The following is a 25,480-nucleotide window of genomic DNA, read 5'->3' as shown; positions in this document are numbered from 1 at the left end:
ATGGATCCACTTTTGTTCCTGGTGCTCGGTATCTCCTGTTGCCTCCTCCTTTCATTCTGGAAACAGAGCTCTCAGAAAAGACATCTCCCTCCTGGCCCTACTCCTCTCCCAATTATTGGAAATATCTTACAGATAGATGTTAAGGATGTCAGCAAATCCCTGAGCAATGTAAGTATGTTTTATGATCCTCCAGTGACTTGTTATGGGTAAACAAATTACCTTCAAATTTGAAAATGATGTCTAGTTTTTGCACTCTATTAAAATCAATCACTGCAAATAAAATTATTCCCTGAAATGACTCACATTTATTTTGCCATTTTCAATGTATTATCACAAACAGCAGAATAAAAATTATGTATTTGTTGGTAAAGAAAAATTTAGAGTTTTGTATGGGAATCAATATACTACTATGGCAACAATTTTGTTTCAGTAATTTGCTATAATTTTTGGTTCAGGATACATGGAAAAGAAGATGTTTTGATTATAGATTATATGCCATGTTCTTCTACTATAGAAACTGTGTTTTTCTAGAATAATAATGAACATTGATTTACTCTGAAGTGACAAATTGGACCTGATTTCAATAAATTGCTCTGGAAGTAGCTTGAATAAGTAAAGGAAAAAAAATAATCAGCAGGACCCAATATTGGTAACAAAATTCATACGAATTCTAATGAGAACTTCTGTCTGTATCCTATGAAGACTCAGGCTGGAAAAATTGTGCTTCCCTGAGGTGTTGCATATTATCAGCCTGGGCATTAGAACATCTTCAACCTTCTCATACTTGCAGACCAGCACCTACCCAGGGACTGGTAGTTGAAGCACACTTCATTAGAGCACCTGAATCTATTTATTTCTTTGTTTATTTATTCAATTTACGTTTCATTGAGTAGAACTGGTTAAAGGAATGAAAATCTTATGTTTGGGACTACATTGTTCTTTTTACAATTTTTTATTTTATAAAGTGGCTCACAGTATTTTGTTACATTTAATATTAGCACGCCAATCCCACCACCATTATACCTTCCCACCACCATATTTCAGATGTTTCCGTCCCAAACTCCAACCCCTGCCCCAAAGTAGAACCGAAATAATTTGTTTTGTATTGTTTGTTATGAAAATCTGCTGAAATTGCTCCAAAAAAGTTTCCTTAGAGCAAATAGTGTAAAGATTGTTGTATTTCACCCAGAGGCCATTAAGCCCTTCTATAATAGTGACTTCTATAGCTGTGATGCCACAAGGATCCCCATTCCAGGTTCAGTTGACCCCAAAGTTTTCAGTCACAAAGTCCTGCACACGTGGGTTTAGGACTACATTGTTAAGACACCGTACCTATCAACAAAGTACAAATATCCCCAAGCAACATGACTTCACTGACATGTAGCTAACAGTTGAACCTTGTGTGCGCACATATATATATATGGATATATATACGTATACATATGTATATGTGTATATATATATGTTAAAAAATATTTCCCTCTAAGATTGGTTTCCTCCTACTTTAAATACCATCAAATGTGGTGTGGTACTCGTGGTATGAGTTGTCACATGGTCACAAATTCGGGACATAGTCCAGAAATAAATTCATTTCTGGCTGAGACTGGGCTCAAGTGTGTGGAGAGTGGCCCTGACCATGGCGGCGGTTGAGTTCTGGAGATTTTCGGCTGTCAGGGTTGGGTCCCTTGAGGTGGGGAGGGATCTCATCCACCCACCTCCGGGGCACCCCCAATGAAACAGCCTGGCACGGGTCCGGGGGCATAATTATGGTGTGTGTCATGTTATGCTCCCTTCTGGGAGAGAAGGACATGCAACTCTGGATGTGACCTATGGTGAAATTATCTGGCACCAGCCAGAGATGGCTTATGGGTGTGAATGCTAAGTTGCTGGAAGCAGGGGGATACGGAGGAATGATCCCCATTCCAGGTTTCATTTACCTGAGTTTTCAGTCACAAAGTCCCACATACCTGGGCTTAGGACCACATTGATAAAACACCTACCTATCAACAAAGTACCAATATCCCCAATTTTTCAGGAGAGTCTAAGGGTTTGATTGTATTGGACATTGTCTGTCTTCTTGCTTCTTGCTTCATTATATGTCATGTGTGAGTGAGAACTTCTGTATATATCTTTCTCCTGAGTTTCTTGCTTAGCATCACCTACACAAGTTTCATTCATGTTGTAGATAAAGATAGGATTTCTTTTTCTTTTTTCCTTCTTGTAGCTGAATGGTACTGCATTGTGAACAAATAACAAGTGTTTTTATATATGTATATGCATACACATATTTATCCTCTAATTTACATTTTGCTCCCTTAATACCCAAGAATAAAATTGCTAGAAGATACAGCTCAATTTTTTTGTAGTTGAGGTAACATAGTTATAATAGTCTTAACATTTATGCTCATGGTATACAAAGTTACTGCACCTTTACCATATCTAAAGTGCCAAAGACCTCAATCACTGTTCTTACGTTACTTCTATTCCACTTATTCCTACCTCACTCTTCCTCCCACTGCCTGATAACCTCAGTCTTATATTTTTGTTATCATTGATAGTGTCCACGTCTTATATAGTGCTATAATGAATACAGCCTGCACAGAAAAGCCTGGCAAACTACCTGTGACGTATTCGATATGCCAAAAACAGTAACAACAAGTCTCACAATGGGGACGTTACTGATGACCATTCAAGCAAATCAATGAACAAGCAGGTTGACAGTGATGATGACAATGATAATGAATACAGATGTATAGATATCTTCTCATTTATGCTTTTGTGTTCTGGGGATGGATGCCAAAGAGTGGAGTCAATAAGTCAGAAAGGAGCCCTACTTTTAATTTCTGGGCTTTTTAAAATAGAAGTTGACAACATTCTCAACAAATTGTGAATAAGGTCTCTATTCTACAATATTCTGCTAACGCTGTTTCCACTATCTTTGATATAGGCCATTCTCACTAGTATGAGGTGGTAACTTATTGTCATTTGATTTGCATTTCCTTGTTAATAAGTAATGATGAATATTTTTTGGTTGGGGGGGGTCACAGTAGTGTTACCCAGGGATTTCTCCCAGTTCTGCACTCAGGAATTTCTCCTGGCTGTGTTTGAGATACTGTGTGGAATACCAGAGATTGAACCCGGGTTAGCAGCATAGATGTTCACTGGCTGTACTCTCTCTCTCCAGTCCCATTTTTTTCATAAATATATTACCATCTGTGTGTCTTCTTCAAGGAAGTGTTTGTTCATCTCCTCTCTCCATTTTTTTTTAAAATTTTTTTTATTGTGGAAAGTTACAAAGTTACAAAGTTTTCAGGTTTAAATCTCAGTTATACAATGCTCGAATGCCCATTCCTTCACCAGTGCTCATATTCCACCAAGAATCCCAGTATAGCTCCACCCCACCCCCTCACACCCAACCCCCCCCACGCCCCTAGCCCCCCCACCCTAAGCCCCCCCCGCCTGTGTAACTAATAAATTTCACTTTACTTTCACTTTGATTGCATACAATATGTCAACAAAACTCACTATTATTGTTTGGAGAGTCTCTCCCCTAAAGTCAGACCTGCTGAAAAGGAAGCATTAGATAATTTGTTTTCCATTGCTGAGGATGAAGAGGTATGAGGTCGAGTGACCACACTTAGCGGCCTCTCAGTTTTGGGTTTCTGTAATTTAGTATTTTAGTAACTAAGTCCAGAGAGATATCTGCCAGAAGTTTCATCGTTGCCAACTTGTACTTCACAGTTACATTATATTCCACATATGAGTGCAATCTTTCTATGTCTGTCTCTTTCTTTCTGACTCATTTCACTCAACATGATACTTTCCATGTTGATCCACTTGTATGCAAATTTCATGACTTCATGTTTCCTGACAGCTACATAGTATTCCATTGTGTAAATATACCAGAGTTTCTTTAGCCAATCATCTGTTTTCGGGCACTCTGGTTTTTTCCATATTGTGGCTATTGTGAACAGAGCGGCAATGAACATGGAAATGCAGATGTCATCTCTACTATACCTTTTTGCCTCTCCGGGATATATTCCCAGGAGCGGTATTGCTGGGTCAAATGGGAGCTCAATTTCTAACTTTTTGAGAATCGTCCATATTGTTTTCCAAAAGGGCTGAACCACCAGCAGTGAAGGAGAGTCCCTTTCTCCCCACATCCACGCCAACACCGGTTGCTTTTGTTTTTGGGGATGTGGGCCAGTCTCTGTGGTGTGAGATGATATCTCATTGTTGTTTTGATTTGCATTTCCCTGATGATTAGTGATGTTGAACATTTTCTCATGTGCCTCTTAGCCATTCGGATTTCTTCTTTGGAAAAGTTTCTGTTCATTTCATCAGCCCATTTTTTGATCAGGTTGGCAGTTTTCTTCTTGTGGAGTTCAACCAGTGCATTGTATATCCTTGTTATCAACCCTTTATCGGATGGGTACTGCATAAATATCCTTTCCCATTCTGTAGACTGTCTTTGTATTTTGGTCACTGTTTCTTTTGAGTTGCAGAAGCTTCTTAGTTTGAGATAGTCCCATTTATTTATCTTTGTTTTCACTAGCTTAGCCAGTGGTGTGTCAGCTTTGAAGATACCTTTGGCTTCAATGTCGTGGAGGGTTTTGCCGACCTTATCTTCAATGTACCTTAGGGATTCTGGTCTGATGTTGAGGTCTTTAATCCATTTTGATCTGATTTTTGTACATGGTGATAGATGGAGGTCTAAGCCCATTTTTTTGCATGTAGCCGTCCAGTTTTGCCAGCACAATTTGTTAAACATGCTTTCCTTGCTCCACTTCACATTTCTTGCTCCCTTATCAAAGATTAGATGATCATATATTTGGGGGTGTATGTCAGAGTATTCAACCCTGTTCCATTGGTCTGCCGTTCTGCCTTTGTTCCAGTACCATGCTGTTTTAATGACTACCGCTTTGTAGTAGAGTTGGAAGTTGGGGAGGTTGATTCCTCCCATTTTCTTTTTCCCAAGGATTGCTTTAGCTATTCGTGGGGGCTTATTGTTCCATATGAATTTCAGGAGCGCTTGCTCCATTTCTTTGAAGAATGTCAAGGGTATCCCTATAGGGATCGCATTGAATTTGTACAATGCTTTGGGGAGAATTGCCATTTTGACAATATTAATTCTTCCAATCCATGAGCATGGGATGTCTTTCCATTTCCTCGTGTCCTCTTTTATTTCCTGAAGTAGTGTTTTATAGTTTTCATTATACAAGTCCTTTACCTCCTTTGTTAAGCTGATTCCGAGGTATTTGATTTTTTGAGGCACAATTGTGAATGGGATTGCTTTTCTCAGGTCACTTTCTTCTCTCTCATTATTTGCATATAGGAAAGCCATGGACTTTTGGGTATTGATTCTATAGCCTGCAACTTTACTGTACGAGTCTATTGTTTCTAGGAGTTTCTTGGTAGAGGTTTTAGGGTTCTCTAAGTATAGTATCATATCATCTGCGAATAGTGAGAGCTTGATTTCTTCCTTTCCTACCTGAATGCCCTTAATGTCTTTTTCTTGCCTAATCGCTATTGCAAGTACTTCCAGTACTATATTGAACAGAAGTGGAGAGAGTGGGCATCCTTGTCTCGTCCCTGTTCTCAGAGGGAAGGCTCTTAGTTTTTCCCCATTGAGGACAATGCTTGCCATAGGCTTGTGATAAATGGCTTTGACTATATTGAGGAAGGTCCCTTCTATACCTATTTTGGCTAGTGTTTTCATCATAAACGGATGCTGGATCTTGTCAAATGCTTTCTCTGCATCTATTGATATGATTATATGATTTTTATCTTTACTTTTGTTGATATGGTGGATTATGTTGATTGATTTCCGGATGTTAAACCATCCTTGCATCCCCGGGATGAATCCCACTTGGTCGTGGTGTTTGATCTTTTTGATGAGTTGTTGAATTCTATTTGCTAATATTTTGTTGAGAATTTTTGCATCTGTGTTCATCAGGGATATTGGCCTGTAGTTTTCCTTTTTTTGTGGTGTCTTTGTTTGCTTTTGGTATTAGGGAGATATGAGCCTCATAGAAACTGTTAGGGAGGGTTTCTGTTTCTTCAATTTCCTGGAAGAGCTTGAGAAGGACTGGCAAAAGGTCCTCTTTAAATGTTTGGAAGAACTCACTAGTGAATCCGTCTGGACCTGGGCTTTTGTTTTTGGGGAGACTTTTGATTACCATTTCAATTTCCTTGATGTTAATTGGACTATTCAGGTACTCCAGGTCTTCTTGGTTCAGCCTTGGGAGATTATAGGAGTCGAGGAATTTATCCATTTCTTCTAGATTCTCTTGTTTCGTGGCATAGAGATTTTCAAAGTAGTCTCTGATGATCTTTTGAATTTCATTGGTTTCTGTTGTGATGTCCCCCTTTTCATTTCTGATTCGGCTTATAAGGGTTCTCTCTCTCTCTTTCTTTGTGAGTCTTGCTAGTGGTTTATCAATCTTGTTTATTTTCTCGAAGAACCAGCTCTTGGTTTCATTGATCTTCCGGATTGTCTTTTGGGTTTCCATGTCATTAATTTCTGCTCTAAGTTTTATTATCTCTTTCCTTCTGCCTGGTTTTGGCTCCTTTTGTTGGTCCTTTTCTAAGGTCTTGAGCTGTGAAGTCAAGTTATTTATGTGGGCCCTTTCTTCCTTCCTGAGATATGCTTGCAGAGCTATAAATTTTCCCCTTAAAACAGCTTTAGCTGCGTCCCACAGGTTCTGGTAGCTCGTGTCTTCATTCTCATTTGTTTCTAGGTACCTTTTGATTTCTTCCTTGATTTCCTTCCTGACCCACTCATTGTTCAATATCGAGCTATTTAATTTCCAGGTGTTTGATTTGGTTTTCTGCATCTGTCCACAGTTAAGTTTTATCTTCAGTGCATCATGGTCTGAAAAGATAGCTGGTACAATGTCTATCTTGTTGATTCTGTTGAGGTATGTTGTGTGGCCCAGCGCATGGTCTATTCTGGAAAATGTTCCATGTGCACTGGAAAAGAATGTGTATTCCTTTTTTTGGGGATATAAAGCCCTGTATAGATCTATTAGCCCTCTCTCTTCTATTTCTTCCTTCAAAGCCAGTATTTCATTGGTGAGTTTTAATCTTCTAGATCTGTCCAGAGGAGACAGTGCGGTGTTGAAGTCTCCAACTACTATTGTGTTGCTCGAGATGTCCTTCTCGAGGTCTCTTAGCAGCTGTTGTAGGTATTTAGCTGGTCCCTCATTGGGTGCGTAGACATTTAGGAGTGTGATTTCTTCCTGATGTACACATCCCTTGATTAATAAAAAGTGGCCTTCACTATCCCTTCTAATCTTTTTCAACCTGAAGTCTATGTTGTCCGATACTAGTAAAGCCACTCCGGCTTTCTTGAGGGAGTTGTTTGCTTGCAGGATTGTTTTCCATCCTTTGACTTTGAGTCTGTGTTTGTTCTGGCTATTCAGATGTGTTTCTTGCAGGCAACAGAAGGTTGGGTTGAGTCTCTGAATCCATTTTGCCAGTCTGTGTCTCTTAATTGGTGAATTCAGACCATTGACATTAAGGGAGATTATTGTTATGGGATTTTGTGCCGTCTTTGTGCAAGGGTTTGTTGTGCTTGTAGAGGTTGTTCTTGTCTTACAATAGCCCCTTTAGTGCTTCTTTTAGGTTTGGTTTTGAGTCTATGAAGTTCCTGAGCTGTTGTTTATCCCCAAAGTAGTGTATGATTCCTTCTAGTTTGAATGAGAGTTTAGCCGGATAAAGTATTCTTGGTGAAGCGTTGATTTCATTGAGTTTTTTCACTATATCCCACCATTGCCTTCGAGCTTGGAGGGTTTCCTCTGATAGATCTGCTGTGAGCCTAAGGGGTGCTCCTTTGTATGCGCTTTCCTTCTTGGACCTTGCTGCTTGGAGTATTGTGTCTCTCTGGAAGATGTCCATCATTGTAACTATGATATGTCTTGGGGTTTTTCTGTTAGGATCTCTTTTAGCTGGCACTCTTCGGGCGCCTTGAATCTGGATGCCCGCATTGTCCAGCTGTGGGAAGTTTTCCGCAATGATTTGTTTGACTGTGTCTTTTTCGTTGGGGTTGGTTCCCTGTGGTTCTGGTAGTCCAATGATTCTAATGTTGTTCCTCTTGAAATCATCCCCTAGGACTCTGATTCTGGCTAGAGCTATTTTGAGGTCTCTTGCCATGGTTTGATGTTGCCTGTAGGCCTCTTGCAGCTCATCTTCAAGCATACTGATTCTGTCTTCGGCTGCAGTCATCCTATTGTTGAGGGCAGTCAGAGAGTTTTTGATTTCATGTACGGAATCCTTCATCTCTTTTTGAAGGTTTTTTATTTCTGCTCTCATTTCTTCCCGTATTTTGTCGGCTGTCTGTTGTATTGTTTCCGCCAGGTCTTCCTTGAAGTTGTCCATCTTTGCATTGAGTTGATTGAACATGTTGAGGATTTCAAGTCTGAATTCTTTCTCAGAGAGGTCAAGTTTGTAGGAAGCGCCCATTGAGGTTTCCGGACTCCTTTGATCGTCCTCTGGTTGCAATGGTGATTTTCGCTGTTTCTTCATGTTGTTTGTGGTGATATGAAAGAGGGCCCTTGATGATGAGTGTCCCTGTTTCCTTTTGTTGCGAAAAAGGATTGTGGATAGGCTCAGTTAATAGTGGTTGGCTTTTTACTTGCCGTTTGTAGAACCTGGTCTCTTACTGAGATGTTTCCTTCGGTTCTTATGTGAAGTCTTGTGTTTTATTGTCCTACTGCTTGCGAATAGCTATGATGTTAGTCTTGTATAGGATGTTGAGGAAATTGCTTGCCGCCGCATTAGCGGCGGCCGCCGGAAGCGAGGCCACGCCCACTTTTCTTAGGCCACGCCCCCTGGTGGTTAGGCCACGCCCCTTTCCCACAACCCGACAGTGGTCAACGTGCTGGGGGTGGCGTGCCGACCACTCGGCCGGCAGTCCGGAGGGGAGGGAAGCCCGGGGTGTTCAGGGCCGCGGAGCAGGCTGGGTCCGGAAGGGCGGGTCGAGGGAGCGTCACAGACCTTTGCCGGAAGACAGGACGGCGGCGGCGCTTGGGGTCGGCGTGCCGGCCACTCGGCCGGCAGTCCAGAGGGGCTCCTCTCTCCATTTTTTATAAGCTTTTTGAGTTCTGTGTTTATTAGCTTTTTGTAAGACATATGGTCTACAAATATTTTCTATTATTCAGAAAGGTCTCCTTTAATTATACCCATTTTTCCCACAGTGAAAAATAATTTAGTTTGATATATGTTTTTGAGACTACATAAAAAACAGAGGTACACTGTGTCTAAGTGTAGCTCTCTGTTGATTTAGTTTGCAAAACTGGGCATCTTGATTTGTTTATCTGTCTCCTTCAATTTAGGAAGGTTTTCTACTATTATTTCCTGCCTAAGCATCTTTGTACCTTTCTGGTTTTTCTTTCTCTTTGGAATCAGTATTATGCAATTGTTTTTCCACTTGATGATGTCCCTTACATTCCTTATGCTATCTTTGTGCTTGCTGGTAATTTTTTAAACAAGTTTTTTTCTGCTGTATCCTATAACTGATTCCATATCTAACTGCTATCATTCTGTTATTAGGTTCCCGAATTGTATTTTTTGTTTATTTGTTTGTTTATTTTTGTCACCCAGCGTTAATCAGGATTTACTCCTGGCTCTGCTCAGAGATCACTCTTGGTGGGACTCAGGGAACCACACAGGATGACAGGAATTGAACCCAGGTTTGCCACATGCATGGCAAACACACTACTAGCTGTACTATAACTCCAGGCCCTGAACTGTATTTTGGGGTGTGTATGTGTGTGTGAGTGTGTGTTTGTGTGTGTAGGGAAGGTTGCCTATTCCCACTTTGAAAGTAGGAAAAATAAAGATGCATACTATATCATTTTGGCCACACAAGTTATAGATAGGCTTTGAGTGTCTCTAGAAGGCTATTTATTATTCACTAAGAGAACCCCAAATGAACTGTACATATATATATATATGCATATATATAATGGTACATATACATACATGTACCGACTGGATTCCACGGACGTCAAAAAACACCTGGCCTCTCACCTATGAGGAAATGTGAGGCACTTAAACAGGGGAAACTATATTGCTTAGAGATGATTGATGTAAACAAGAGTCAGGGATTGTGCTCTGTGGGAGAACACTTACCTTAAATGCATGATGTCCTAGGTTTGACCCTATGCACCAAAAACAAACAAACAAACAAACGAACAGAGAGAATCACTGTATCACTGTCATCTCGTTGCTCATTGATTTGCTTGAGCAGGCACTGGTAACGTCTCCATTGTGAGACTTGTTACTGTCTTTGGCATATCAAATATGCCTCGGGTAGCTTGTCAGGCTTTATTTGCCATGCTGGTGGGATACTCTCAGGAGCTTGCCAGCTCTCCGAGAGGGATGGAGGAATCAAACCCGGGTCGACCACGTGCAAGGTAAATGCCCTGTTCGCTGTGCTATTGTTCCAGTCCAACAGAGAGAATAGCTGAATTGTATTCTTTTTGAACTTTAACTACTCTATTCCTTAGCTCAGTGATGTGCTTGGATTTTTCTCATACTTTGTCTTACTGAAGTTCTCTTCCACTGAGTCCTCACTTCCCTGAGCAAGGGTCCAAGAATTTGACCTAGTTGCTTTGAAGTCTTAATCAGGGAATTTAGAAAGCTCAAATGAGCTAGAGTGGTTCCCAGATTTTTGCCTCTGTCCATCTGGCAGGCGAGTGTCTCAATTTTTTCATTATGTCTGTTGCTATATAAGTCTTCCAAGGAAGACCTGTGTTCAAGAAGTCCTTGGTATTGATTGGAAATTTCATCATAATAAATTCCAGACAGTGATTCTGTAATTTTGTGGACTTGGATGACTGCTGATAACATCATAAGTTTCTTGCAGGTGCTATCATACTGAGATCAGACAGGCCTGGATTGAGACCCAGACAAATGCATGGTAATTGGTGTAGCATTGAAATCCAGTGGGCCTTAGAAGTTGTTGAGGATTTGTTGTCTTGAGCATCCAGTAGCAGCTGTAATACTGAGCATTCTCGCATCTACTTAAGGATTTGAGTTTTCCAGAACCTGGAAAAGTAGCAAGGTCATTAGTAGAATCTTGTGATTGAGATTGCAAGTATTTGTCAAGACTCGTAGCACTTAATTTTGGTAGAACTTGGCTGTACCAAATGTTCAAAATCATGGGTTCCCAAAGGATCTGTTCAGAAAATCAGCCAGTGAGTCCTGGAAAGGACTAAGAATTTGACCTAATAAATGCCTGAAAACGCCTGCCCTGTCATGTTTAAATAAGCCTGTGAGTTAGTCTGGATTTGAGATGGCCAGTACCCAGATACTCCTTTTTCCCCCTCTTAATTGAAGCACTGTGAAAGACATAGTTACAAAGCTTTCACATCAGTTTTCAATCATACAGTGTTCTAACACCCATCTCTCCACCAGTGTACATTTCCCAGCACCTCTGTCTCCAGTATCCCTCCCGCCACCACCACCCTAGCCTGCCTCTATGGCAGGTACTTTTCTTTCTCTTCCTACTTTTGGGCATTATAATTTTCAATACAGATACTGAGAGGCCATCATGTTTGGTCCTTTACCCACTTTCAGCACACATCTCCAATCCAAAGTGAACCCTTCCAACAACCAATGTTATAGTGGTCCCTTCTTTATCACAACTGTCCTCTTCCCCAGCCCTTGAGGCCGACTTCCCATTGTGGACCAATCCTCCTGGCTCGTCTCTACTATCCTTGGGCTGGATACTCCTGTACCTAAAATTTGAGGAAGTCTGAATAATGACAAGGGTACACAGTCACAAGAGACTGTGTTGGCTCCATATCAAGTTCAAGCTTTCTGAAGTATGATGTGGATACAAATCTCCCAGAATCCCTGAGAAGCAAAGACTAAGAGTTGAAACTTAAAAATTTTACAGGTGAAGTTGTGCAGTAATTTGTAATAGACCTAGTGAGTATAGAGGGGATTTGGGGTCAAGATTGTGAATGCCCAGAGGCTCTAGAGAACCAAGACGAAGAAACCTAAGTGACTACCAGGAGTCCAATATCTAATGTTGACAAACCCCTCTCTGTTCTGCTGCAGTCAAACAGGCCTCTGTGTGGCTTGAGAATTTGAGGAGGAGTGGCCTTAGGAGGAAGCTATGCTTCAGTCACACAGTACAAGCCCCAAAGGAACTGGATGGAACACAGCAGACTATGGGAGATGCTTTGCTAGCTGGCTGGGCTCTGGGAGCGCCACAGAGTGCTTTCTGGCTATAGGCATATTCCTAGCAGTCAGATGTGGACTGGAGTGGACTAGATGTGTTTGGTTAGGCTGAGGCAAGTCGGATCTCTCAGTTCCCAGTCAGCTCAACTACTATCATGGGATGGTAGAGCACTCCTTGGGATCTGTCACTATAAAGAGAATTTTCTGAGTTGTTTCCTTATTTGTGGGGCAAATAAACCTTATTAGTAAGGCAAATAAAACTGTTGCAGGTTTATTTGATGTTTAATTTGTGTGGTTATTAATTATAACCCATGTACTGTTGCTTGGGCCATTGTTTGACATATCCTAGGCCATCCATAATTAGCAGCTACTACAGTAACTCATTTGTTTTAAATTCAGAAATTTTTAGAATATGTCAGAGTGTCTTCTTTGTCAGTCATATGTATCTTCTTTTCCAGCTTTCCAAAGTTTATGGCCCTGTGTTCACTGTGTATTTGGGCATGAAACCCACTGTAGTTTTGCATGGATATGAAGCAGTAAAGGAAGCTCTGATTAATTTTGGGGAAGAATTTTCTGCAAGAGGCAGTTTCCCAGTAGCTGAAAGAGCTACTAATGGAAATGGTAGGTGTGAATGCACTCATGTGTAGCATTACTAATGAGGATGGATAAGATGGAAAGCAGCAAGATATCAAAAGTGTGTGTCCATTGAAGTAGCTGCCACCTATTCATTTCTTTGTTTTTGCTTAGGACTTCATTTATATTTTGTATTTCTTCTTCTGGTAGGAATCGTTTCCAGCAATGGAAAGAAATGGAAGACTATAAGGCGCTTCTCTCTCATGACCCTGAGGAATTTTGGGATGGGGAAGAGAAGCATTGAGGATCGTGTTCTAGAAGAAGCCCACTGCCTTGTGGAGGAATTGAGAAAAAGCAATGGTATAGATACAATGCCCAACTGTTACCCTCTCAAATGTCACTTGGAAACATTTCAGAGACAGCCAGTTTTCATTCAAGTAGTAGCTGTCAGCTATTATGTAGAGTAGGGAGGATTTGAGGCAGAGAACCAAGGGATTTTGTATGTCTGTGTGCTGTGATTGTGTACACCTCATGTTTGTTAATATGTTTTAAACAAATCATGAAGAATAGATGGTCTACATAATACATGAATATATTGACATTAATTCTTTAATATTTGAACCTAGTTTGTGTGCATTACTCATTATTGATTTGTCAGTCTATTTCTTCATGATCCAGTGCTGTTAATTTTACATATCTAGGACTTCATTTCTTCCATGTTATTTTTCTTAGCATAATGTTGTTACTATGTCCATTTTTATTATTAGATAATAATGTTATTAATATTTCTGTATGTTATGTATGTTTTTTCTCTTTTTTTATCTTATTCTTTGAGTGATTTCTCTTTTTATATACTCTAGTTAGGGTCTCTCGAATTTTTGGTTTTTTTTTTCAGTTTTCCCAAAACTTGTTTTTATTTTTTCCTTTTCTTTCCTCTTCCTCCTCTTGCTTTTTTCTTTTTAATTGAATCACTGTGAGATACAGTTACAAAGCTTTCATGTTTGTGATTCAGCCATACAATGATCCAACACTCATCCTTCCACCAGTGTATATTTTCCACCACCAATGTTCACAGTCTCCCACTCTCCCTCATCCCAGTCCTCACCCTGCCTCTATGGCAGACAAATTCCCCACTACTCTCTACTTTGGGGCATTATATTTTGGGCATTATGCTTCTGGATTTCTAGATTGTAAATGGTTGAGTTCCAGAGACATCTCTGTTTGGCACTAAGCCATTTTGAGATTCTATTGGGAGTCTCTTGGCCAGGGTTGTTGGTATGCTATGATGATGCCCAGAGAAAAATTGTGGGTGTGACAGCCAGTTTGAGAACAGGCGGGGATCTGGGGAGGAATAGCCTGGGTCCTCTGCTGCCATGCAGCCTGGAGATTCAGTCCTGGCACCTGCACACCTGGGCCTTACTTGTGGAAGCTCTTGTGCCCAGGGATTGCATCGGGAGTGGGGGGGGGGGAGATTGCACCTGCTCCATCTGGGATGCCCCAGTGAAATTGGCTCAGTACAGGGCCTGGAGAGATCTCCAGCACTGTGGTGAAAGTCTTCTGGGACTCAATGCTGTGTCTCTGGGCCACGGCTGTTGGTGAGCCTGTCAATTTTTATTAAGTTTTTCAAACTTACCTCTAGTTTTATTTCTGTTTTCTATTGTTATTCTTATCTATTTTATTTATTTCTTGGTACTAAAGTTACATTGTTTATTTATTATCTTTATTTTTCCTTTTTGGAATATAGGAAGGTCCTCCCAATATTGATTCTAAACCAACTATATTAAATGGTTCAGAACGAGGGCCTGAGGATATATTCATACCCTTAGGTGCCAGGAACCATCAGGTAAACCCTGAAGGTGGTTTGAGGCTTCCAGGGATATATCTGATGATGCCAGGGGATTGGGGATATACAGTGCCAGAAATTGGACCTACCGGACTAGGTCCCAATGCATCTGTACTATTTCTCACGGCCGTCCTTCTTCTTCTTCTTCTTCTTCTTCTTCTTCTTCTTCTTCTTCTTCTTCTTCTTCTTCTTCTTCTTCTTCTTCTTCTTTTCTTCTTCTTCCTTTTTTTTGCTTTAAGGGTCACACCTGGTTACTTCTGGCTCTGCACTCAGGAATTACTCCTGGCAGTGCTTGGGGGACCATATGGGATGTTGGAAATTGAACCCGGGTTGGCCACGTGCAAGGCAAATGCCCTACCCACTGTGCTATCACTCCAACCTCTCTTTCTTTTATTTTTGATGTAGATTTTTTATCACTTATAAATTTTACTCTTTGAATTGCTTTTGCTGAAAGCCATTAGTGATTTGTTGGTTTAAGCTTTTCAAATATTTAACTGGTAAGCAAATTTGTATGTAAGATGTTCCTCTTAAGTTTCTAGTGTTATTTTTTTTACTACAACAAACATATTTGTGTGTTTTCATTTTATAATTTTGTTTAAAATATTTTTGTTGTTCTGTAGCATCACCATGTGACCCTACTTTTATCTTGTGTTGTGCTCCTTGCAATGTGATCTGCTCCATTGTATTTCAGCATCGTTTTGATTACAGAGATCCACATTTTCTAAGCATAATGGAAAAACTTAATGAAAATTTCAGTATTCTGAGTTCTCCATGGTTGCAAGTGAGTGAAATCCTTACCTTTTTTTGTTCTGTTATTTGCTTCCCATGCTTTATAATACTATTTATGATGCTTTTTTCATTTGAAGACATTGTTTTTATGTATACATTGTTCCAACATATGGACACTGTTCCATGCATTGCATACTTTTGTCCATGCATACAATGTTCTAGTACCGTATGTTTCACCAAAATATCCTCTTCCCCTCCTCCCAGTTCAGACTGTCCCAGAGTACCCTTCTATCCACCCTTACCCCTTACCCCTTGGTGGGAACAGTTCTGTAGATCAATTTTCTGGTTCTGTTGCCTTTGATCATTTGCTATTCCCTTCTATGTTTCTATATAACCCACATGAGAAAAAAGAATTCTGTAGGTGTTTGTGTTTGTGTGTGTGTGTGTGAAGCAAGGTAGTTTTTATTGAAACTTATTTAGAGATATGGGAAGGGAAAGAGAGGGAGAAGTACCTGTTAGATTGAGAGCATAGGCTTTTCCAAAGTGGAGATAAGAAAGCAAAGAAGCATAGAGACAAACAAGCAAGATACATATTCAAGAGAGAACATGGGCTTGAACAGCTGAATGTTTCTCCTATTTAATCATACTGTTTGCTGTTTTCTCCAAATCCAAATGTCTAGTGCACCAAGCTATGAAGTAAATGCGTGAACCACAATTTCTACTCAGTGCTTAGCTTCATAGAATGCACTTTAAAAATAAACAGGAAATTTCTGTTCAGAATACGGAATAGAAATTCAATCTAATTAGCCCTGTTAAGTGTTCCTTTTTTTCTAAAAAACTTCGAAGTCCAGTTTTCATAAAGTAGTTTTATATTTTCCTAAAAACATGTGTCACTGTCACTGTCATCCTGTTACTCATCGATTTGCTCAAGTGGGCATCAGTAACATCTCTCATTGTGAGACTTGTTGTTACTGTTTTTGGCATATCGAATACACCACGGGTATCTTGCCAGGCTCTGCTGTGTGGGCGGGATGCTCTCGGTAGCCTGCTGGGCTCTCCGAGAGGGACGGAGGAATCGAACATGGGTTGGCCTCGTCCAAGGGGAACACTCTACCGCTGTGCCATCACTCGGACTTCCAGACTTTCTTTATCTACAGATATCATAATATAATCAAAATTTATCTACATAATTATATAAATTGCTAGAAATAAATTAGGAAAAGAATATCTTATTCAAGAAGAGAGAATTTGAGGGTACACAGATGATGTTAGGAAACACTAAGGTAAGAGTCTTTGACGCTTTTATTTTTTTCAGGTCACATCCAGTGATGCTCCAGGGTTACTCCTGGTTCTACACTCAGGAATTACTTCTGGCAGCGTTCTGGGGACCATACCATAGTCCATACCATGGGTTAGGGTTAGAGATCAAACCCAGGTCGGCCGCGTGCAAGGCAAATACCCTACCTGCTGTACTATTGCTCCAGCCCCATTTGATGCTTTTTTTTTTATATCCTAATGGTCAAGGCAATTATTTTAGGGTGATAAAAGCGTTGTGTTTATGATTTCCCAACCACAAATAAATATCAAGTCTTACCCTGTGGCTAGATAAGATGTTCTGCATTTTGTTTAAGACATGTGATATGACCACAGAGATTGATTTAACTACTCTACTGTGTTAACTACTCTACTTTTAGTTCTGTGAACATAAAGTTGAAATGTGCTGCATGGTATCTTCAAGTTTTCCCACCTCTAAATTACTGATTTTGTTTGAGGCTATGAGACAGATTAAGAAAAGCAGTACTGGGGGCTGGAGCGATATCACAGTGGGTAGGGCATTTGCCTTGCACGCGGCCGACCCGGGTTCGATCCCCGGCATCCCATATGGTCCCCCAAGCACCGCCAGGAGTAATTCCTGAGTGCAAAGCCAGGAGTAACTCCTGAGCATCGCTGGGTGTGACCCAAAAAGAAAGAAAAAGAAAAAGAAAAAGAAAAGCAGTACTAACCTGTAACTATATCAAGATGCTCAGCCTCCCTTCACCTCTACTACACACAAGATGGGAATCCTAGTGTTTGTGTCATCCCTATTTCAATACTGTAGGGAATCGAAGCAAACAATAAAATAATTAACATAAAATGAATTATATTATAAAAATGATGTATGAATATAGAAAATAATTATAATCTTATCTGCTTCTCAGAACTTTCTCCATCAAACATGTCTATCAGTTTATAAATTATGAATGATTTTTTGTTTTCCTTTTTTTTCTTGCTTTTCTTTTTTTTTCTTTCTTTCTTTTATTCATTATAAATTATGAATGAGTAAAACAAAATTTCTGTTCAAGGCAGAGACCACATTTAAAAATTTTCTGGCCAAGGTTTGTCATATGGTTTATGTTTTCATTGAAGTTTTTATTTTCATTGGACTGGAGAGACAGCTCAGGGATTAAAGCACTTGCTTTGCACACAACTGGATTTGATCCACAGTTTTGACAGGAGTGATCCCTGAGCATAGAATCAGGAGTAAGTGCTGACCATCATCAGGGCAATGCAACCCCATGAAATACTAAAGTTTTTTTTTTTTAATTTATTTATTAGTGAGTCACAGTGAGGGTACAGTTACAGATTTGTACATTTTCATGCTCATATTTCCCATACAAAGTTTGAGAACCTATCCCTTTACCAGTGCCCATTCTCCACCACAAATAAACACAGCATCCCTCCCACCCCCCCAATCCCATATCCCCACCCACCTACCCACCCCGCCACTGTGGCAGGATATTCCCTTTTGTTCTCTCTCTCTAATTAGGTGTTGTGGTTTGCAATAAAGGTGTTGAGTGGCCATTGTGTTGTCTCTAGTCTACATTCAGCATGCTTCACCCTTCCCCCGTGTGGCCTCCAACCACATTTTGCTTGGTGTTCCCTTCTCTATCTGAGCTGCCTTTTTCCCAGAATGTGAGGCCAGCTTCCAAGCCATGGAGTCAACCTCCTGGTACTTATTTCTACTATTCTTGGGAGTTAGTCTCCTACTCTGTTATTCTATATTCCTCAGATGAGTGCAATCTTTCTATGTCTGTGTCTCTCTTTCTGACTCATTTCACTTAGCATGATACTTTCCATTCTGATCCACTTATATGCAAACTTCATGACCTCATTTTTTCTAACAGCTGCATAGTACTCCATTGTATAGATGTACCAAAGTTTCTTCAACCAGTCATCTGTTCTAGGGCACTCGGGTTTTTTCCAGATTCTGTCTATTGGAAATACTAAAGTTTAAAAACTTTAATAAAACATTGGTTTCTTTTTTAGCTTTGTAATGCTTTTCCTGTTATCCTGGATTATTTCCCTGGAAGTCATAACAAACTATTCAAAAATATTGATTTCATTAAAAATTATGTTTTTGAGAAAACAAAAGAACATCAAGCGTCTCTGGACATTAGTAATCCTCGGGACTTTATCGACTGTTTCCTCATCAAAATGGAACAGGTAAAATGTCACTGGAAGTTTAGTTATTTGGTTTATAAGAGTTAAGAGTTCTGTATTTACCAGGGAGGATTCTGTGGTAAGGCAAATAATGTTGACAAGGTCTTTTGCTACTTATTACATAAATTAATATAAACTAAATACTATGGAAGGAGTAAAATTAAATTGTTAAGATAACTGGAATACATTGATCCTGTTCTTTAGGTACTTATAGTGGGGGAGGTGTTGGGAGGAGAGTATTACACTTTAGGTAAACTAGAATCAACTTGTTAGAAACAAGTTGCAAAACGCAAAATATCATTCCAAAATTGAAGGTGAATTCTGATTGTAGCACACTTTATACCGAAGAATAAAACAAAAATTAAATTTTTCTAACTTTGCTGTATCTCTCATAGTTGGAAATAAAATTGAATTTGTTGTTGGGGAAAACAGTTGATGGAGTTTCAAATAATGAAATTGGATGGATGGAGGAATAGAAGTGAGGATTCAGAATGAATAGGTGTATGGAAGAGAGAAACATCTCCTGATATAAAATGATATGAAATGGTATAAATACAAAATTGGAGATTGATATCTATAAGTATGAGCTTTGCATCTTCAACTGAAAAAGACAATTCTTCCAGCATAAACTTTTATTGCATCAGGTTAAAAATCAATGGACTGAAAATGTAGTCACAGTTGCCTGCTTATAGAAAGCTTTTAAATTGAGAAGCATGAGTATTCCAACTTTCTCATTTTTTTTTACTGGAGTAACAGGATAGGTGTGGGTTATAACAGGCTGTGCTCAGGGCTTACCCCTGGCTATACACTCAGGAGTGCCTGGCGGGACTCCGGGAACCATATGTGGTGTTGGGTCAGCCTCCTACAAGGCAAATGACCTACCTGTTGTACTGTCGCTTTGGCCCAGCTTTGTCATTATAAAGTTTGTTGTGCCTTTTCTGGATCCCTTGACTTTCAATATAATTTTAAGATAACCTTTTCAATTTATGTAGAGAAACCTGCAAACTTTGATATGTTGATTTAACTTTATAACATAATGAATTCTTTCGGATTTACTAGTTCTGGAAAAATTATAAATCAAATAATCATATCAAATTATTCCTAGGAAAAGCACAATAAAGACTTGGAGTTTACTTTTGAAAATCTGACTATCACAGCCGCTGATCTGTTTGCAGCTGGGACAGAGACAACAAGCACCACGCTGAGATACGCTCTTCTCCTCCTGCTGAAGCACCCTGAGGTCATGGGTATGAGCAATATAATAGATGGATGGAGTGCAGAAATATATTGCAAGGTTTAGATGTGTTTTCCATCTTGCTTCTTAGAAAGCATCAGTAAATAAATATCTGTATGATCAAATTAATGAAAGGATCGTGATAGGAAATCTTTATATAATACCAGAAGATGCAGTGCTAAGAAAGGTGAAGATACTACTAACTACTGGCAATATCAAAAGCAATAAAGCATGGTCTGGATTTCAAAGAAGGTTATTTGTGTCAGCCATAGCTGCATCAATTAACTGGGACAGCATATTAGATCTCTATGAAAAGTTCTCTCTGAATAGAAGGTAGTTTATTTACAGATCTAGAGATCTGTAAATAATATATACTATTCTCAAAGTATATTGTTCTAAAGTCATAGTAGGAAAGTGAGAAGTTTTCTTATCAAAACTAAGTGGATATTTTAGAAATCTAGTGCTGGTGGATAAAATGTACAAGTAAAGGATATGTTTTAAAAATTTAAATTCAGGGACCAAAAGATAGTGCAGCAGTTAGGGAGCAAAATTAGTATGTACTGGACGTGGGTTTGCTGGGTTTGATACCAGGAACCACATGGTGCCCTGAGCATCATTGAGTGTAACTTTGAAAGCCCCAGAGCACCACCAGTTGTGGCACTAAATTTCCCCAGCACCACCTGGTGACTTTGGTGTCTATAGGATCCGAATAGTGTTGATACACTTGGCCTCCTGAACAGGATGTGGTGGAGGAAATGGAACCCAGTTGGGGCCTGCTGACATCCTAACTGCTGTACTCTTTCTAGGCCTCACCACAACTCCTTTTATCAGGTAATTGTTTCCCGAATATGATGAAAGAGGGTAAATCCTCAGGACAGAGTGTACATGAACCAACACTCAGCCACATTCACAATGCAAAGGAAAGCATTACTTGCACAGCTGATAAGAAAGGTCCCAATCTCCCAAATTTAGAAACATCTCTAAATTTGGAAATTTAGCTGTATATCAGTCAAAAGAGATGATCTTCAAATTTGTGTGCTTTATAATTATTTTTCCTCTTATTCCTTTCTCACTTGAAAGTCATAAATCGCATCATTGGAAGTAAGGGGATCAGAGAAGTTTTGAAGGGGAATTGAAAGTGTCAGTAAGTCAGACCTAGAAAAGAACATATCAAAATTGGGGTATAAACTGAGGGAAGATGGTAGGAACAACAGGGACCTGAGAAATCATCTCAGATTTTCCTCAGGTTAGGAAAATTATTATTGTGGGTTTGAAACTTATATGTTTCTTTTGAAAATAATTAAAAATGAGGTTGTATGCAATTATAATTGAATTGGAGAGACATGGTTAGGTCCTAGAAAGTATTCAAAGCAATTACGATTATATTGCTGGGGAACATTGGTTATGTAATCAGAATGACACTGAAATAAAGATTCTGGCAGTACTTAGGTGTAAGCATAGTGGAGAAGTATAATCTGGAAATATGAGGTGAGGATGGTGGTGACTTCCAGACCAGCCAATCTGGTAGATAAGAGATATATTCAATAAAATTAAAATAAAAACACAACACCTACAGATAGTTACTTATAATTTAGTTTCCAACTGTTTTTAATTTTGATTAAAACAATGTTTGAATTTTCTTTGTGTGATTAAAGACTTGAATTTTCTGATGTTCTATTTAAAAACATTCCAGCATTTCTTTTTGTATTGTCATATATGCTAACAATAGGTAGATATAGGCTATCTTGTTTGGCTTATAGGTAATTACATTTATCTATATAATAGAATTATCTATGTCTAAGTGCATTTTTTGACACAAAAATGATGTTGTGATAACTTCACAAGCCTATTTCATGCATCCTTGAAGTGGTATTCAAATGTGGCTTGAATTTTTCTTTTTCTCTGAGTCATGGTTTGTGTCTTACAGCTAAAGCCCAGGAAGAGATTGAGCGTGTGATCGGCAGACACCGGAGCCCCTGCATGCAGGACAGGAGCAACATGCCCTACATGGATGCCTTGGTGCACGAGGTCCAGAGATTCATTGATCTCGTCCCTCTCAACCTTCCCCATGCTGTGACCCGGGATATTAAATTCAGAAATTACATCATTCCTAAGGTAAGATTTGTTTTTCTTATACTGACCTCTGCTTACCAATTTCCCTTTTCACATTATATATATCTAATTCTTTACAAACACAGAAAGAGAGATTGTACAAAAATAAAAAATACTTGTTTTTTATATTATATTATATTATATTTATATTAAAAACAAACATGTCTACCACCTGTATGTCTTAGAATGACATCTATTCAAATCTTCTACTCATTTAAATTTTTACTTTATTTTTTAGGTAGTTTTTATTGAATGAAACTGCTTACAAAGAAATAAGAGGAGAGAAAGAGGGAAACATGTTCAAGAGAGAACACAGCCTCTCCAGAGTAGAAATAAACAAGCAAAGAATCATAGAGACAATCAAGAGAGAAACATGTTCAAGGGAAAACACAGGCTTGAATATCAAGTCTCGTATTCATTTTTAAATTGAGTTGTTTTCTGGGTTTTGTTGTTATTTGTTATGGGTTTTTGAGTCAGACATGGCTGTGCTCAGGGTTACTCTTGATTCTGTGCTCAGGGACCACTCTTTAAATGACTTGTGGATTCATTTTGAGATGTTGGGGGTCTAACCCAGGTGGGATGCATCCAAGACAAGAGCCTTACCCCCCGTACTATCTCTCTGGCCCCTGTTTGTGTTTTTTTTTGTTGATGAGTTGTAAGCTTTTCACATGTTTTGAATATTTGTTCCTTGTCCTATATAGAGTGTTCAAATATCTTCTCCCAGTCAGTAAGTTCCTTTTTTTTCTTTGTGGTTTCTTGGTTGTGCTAAGAATTTTAGTTTAATTTAACTAATTTATTTTGTATCTTGTTTCTTATGTCATTGGAATTGAGTCCCAAAGACATCTCTGATATGATGTGTACTGTCTATCTGATGTTGGAGTGTATTATCAAGGCTTTCCTTAATGTAATTTGTGGTTTTACGTCTTACAGCCAAGGCTTAAATACATTTTGAGTTATTTTTTTATACGTTGCATAAATATTTAGTTTTATTTTTTATAAACAATTTTTGATAAGGAAAAGGGATCATTGAATTTTTTGTTGTTGGTTTTCTGAATTCTTTGAAAATCTTGGGTACCAGCTCTTTACCAGACGAATGGTGTGCGTTTATATTCTGCCATTCATTAGGGTGCTTCATCATTTTATCATTGTTCCTTTCACTTAGGAAAAGGTTTGTAGTTTGATGTAATCACATTTGTAAGTTTTACCTTTTTTTCTGCCATTTTCAATTGAGTAAACAAAGACACCATAGGCCAATATTTCCGCTCCTATTTTTCTTCTATGTGTTTTGTTGTTTCTAGTCTTATATTGGTAGCATTTGCAGCACTGTCATCCCGTTGTTCATCGATTTGCTCGAGCAGGCACCAGTAATGTCTCCATTGTGAGACTTGTTTTAATTGTTTTTGGCATATTGAATAGTCTTATATACAATACCATAATCTATTTTGAGTTAAATTTTATTTATGGTGCTAGGCAGTGGGCTACTTTGATTCTTTGCATCTCAGTATCCAGTTTTCCTAACATTTATTGAAGAGAAATGCCTTGCTGCTTAATATTATCTCGTATACTTCTTTCATCTTCACAAATACCTTATGACTCAGATTATATATGTTTTATTCCAGGGCACAACTATAATTACATCACTGACTTCTGTGTTGCATGACGAAAGAGAATTCCCTAATGCAAAGGTGTTTGATCCAGACCATTTTCTGGATGAGAGTGGAAAATTTAAGAAAAGTGACTACTTCATGGCTTTTTCAGCAGGTATTAAAATTTATTTCCTTGGTACATCAGCAGTCAATTGACAATGAATTTGCTGACAATACACAGTGCTCACTCTAGGGCTAGTAGAATAGTTCTTTGTTCATGATCAAGAACACAATCTTACTGCCCAAGCAGTTTTTCCTCTTTCTTATACACCTTCATTATTGGGCTGGATCACTGATATTTTGGAGAATTCATTCATCTCTTCCAAACTTAGAAAGAATTTTTGAAAAAAAGATGAAATATAAGAAAACTGCACTTTATAAAATGGAACACATTTTGAGATAAAATTCAATGAGATAAAACTTGTATGAGATAAAACTTGAAATTTCCTGATGTATTGGAGATTATTTGGCATGAATATAGTTAAAATAGGGAAAAGAGTCAGAGAAAAATGGACAGATCATCTAATATCAAATTAGAAACAGAAAACACAGCTAATGTATTTGTTTCAATAAAAATATTAATGGAAGCAAGAGTTATGATATAAAACCACTTCTTAAAGTTCTTTTCTTGTGTTCATCTCAATAACCATTGAAAGAACTTCTTTAAAATAAAATTTAGGCAATGTGTGTGCATGTGTGTGTGTATATACACTTTTCATCCATTTGTCAAATCAACCTTTTTTTTATCCACCCGTTAAACCATTCTTTAAATTGTTATTGCATATTCTCCTTCTGACAGCCAGAAACAGGGTTCAAGAACTAGCTTGTATTTTTATTTTTTTCAGGAAAACGCTCATGTGCAGGAGAAAGCCTGGCCCGCATGGAACTGTTCTTATTCCTGACCACCATTTTACAGAAATTTAACTTGAAATCTGTGGTTGATCCCAAGGACCTTGATACTACCCCTGTTGCGAACGGATTGACTTCTGTGCCCCCTTCTTACAAGCTCTGCTTTGTTCCTGTGTGAGAAGAATAGATCACCTACTTGGGCTATGATTTTGTCTGAAAATCCCTCTATATGGAGTTTTGTTTATCTCCTTTCTTCTTTATCCATTTCCTGAGATGTTATCTCTTATCTCTCCTCCTCTCATCTCCCCAATCTCCAGATTCAAAAACATCCAGTGTTCATTAAAGATGGATTTTCAGAGTTTTACTTCAAAACCATGTTATTTCTTCATAGTCTATAACAATTATATGCCCATACTTTCTAAAATTGAATCATAACATCAATATGCTCATACTTTCTTTTTTTAATTTTTTAAAAAAATTTATTGAATCACTGTGATATAGTTATAAGCTTTCATGTTTGGATTACAATCACACAATGTCAAACACCCATCCCTCCACCAGTGCACATTCCCCACCAAGAATATCCCCGGTATACCCCATGGCAGACAATATTCCCCATAATTTCTCTCTACTTTGGGCATTATGGCTTGCAACACAGACACTGAGAGGTCATCATGTTTGGTCCATTATCTACTTTTGGCATGCATCTCCCATCCTAACCGATTCCTCCAGCCATCATTTTCTTAGTGATCCCTTCTCTATTCAATCTGTCTTCTCCCCTCCATTCATGAAGCAGTCTTCCAGCTAAGGAACAATCCTCCT

The 25,480-nt window shown here is 38.8% G+C and overlaps 1 protein-coding gene across 2 annotated transcripts; it reads left to right on the top strand.

Moving 5' to 3' along the window:
• On the top strand, nt 1-24,836 carry LOC101541695 (cytochrome P450 2C19-like). Of its 2 annotated transcripts, XM_004607348.2 has the most exons (9): nt 1-168; nt 12,651-12,813; nt 12,976-13,125; nt 15,229-15,389; nt 18,644-18,820; nt 19,923-20,064; nt 21,979-22,166; nt 23,783-23,924; nt 24,655-24,836. In XM_004607348.2, exons 1-9 carry the CDS (start codon nt 1-3, stop codon nt 24,834-24,836), a joined length of 1,473 nt encoding a protein of 490 aa, XP_004607405.2. The 2 variants fall into 2 exon arrangements, with proteins under 2 accessions (XP_004607405.2, XP_004607406.2); XM_004607349.2 differs by lacking the exon at nt 18,644-18,820.
• The last annotated feature ends 644 nt before the right edge of the window (nt 24,837-25,480 follow it).

The sequence above is a fragment of the Sorex araneus genome, chromosome 11, assembly GCF_027595985.1.
Source record: "Sorex araneus isolate mSorAra2 chromosome 11, mSorAra2.pri, whole genome shotgun sequence".
Taxonomy (NCBI): Eukaryota; Metazoa; Chordata; class Mammalia; order Eulipotyphla; family Soricidae; genus Sorex; species Sorex araneus.
This window is presented reverse-complemented; position numbering and strand designations above follow the sequence as displayed.

Coding starts and splice junctions, on each gene's coding strand:
- LOC101541695 (XM_004607348.2), top strand. CDS start 1: ATGGATCCACTTTTGTTCCTGGTGCTCGGTATCTCCTGTTGCCTCCTC. Junction 169..12,650: donor TCAGCAAATCCCTGAGCAAT/GTAAGTATGTTT, acceptor CTTCTTTTCCAG/CTTTCCAAAGTTTATGGCCC. Junction 12,814..12,975: donor AAGAGCTACTAATGGAAATG/GTAGGTGTGAAT, acceptor TTCTTCTGGTAG/GAATCGTTTCCAGCAATGGA.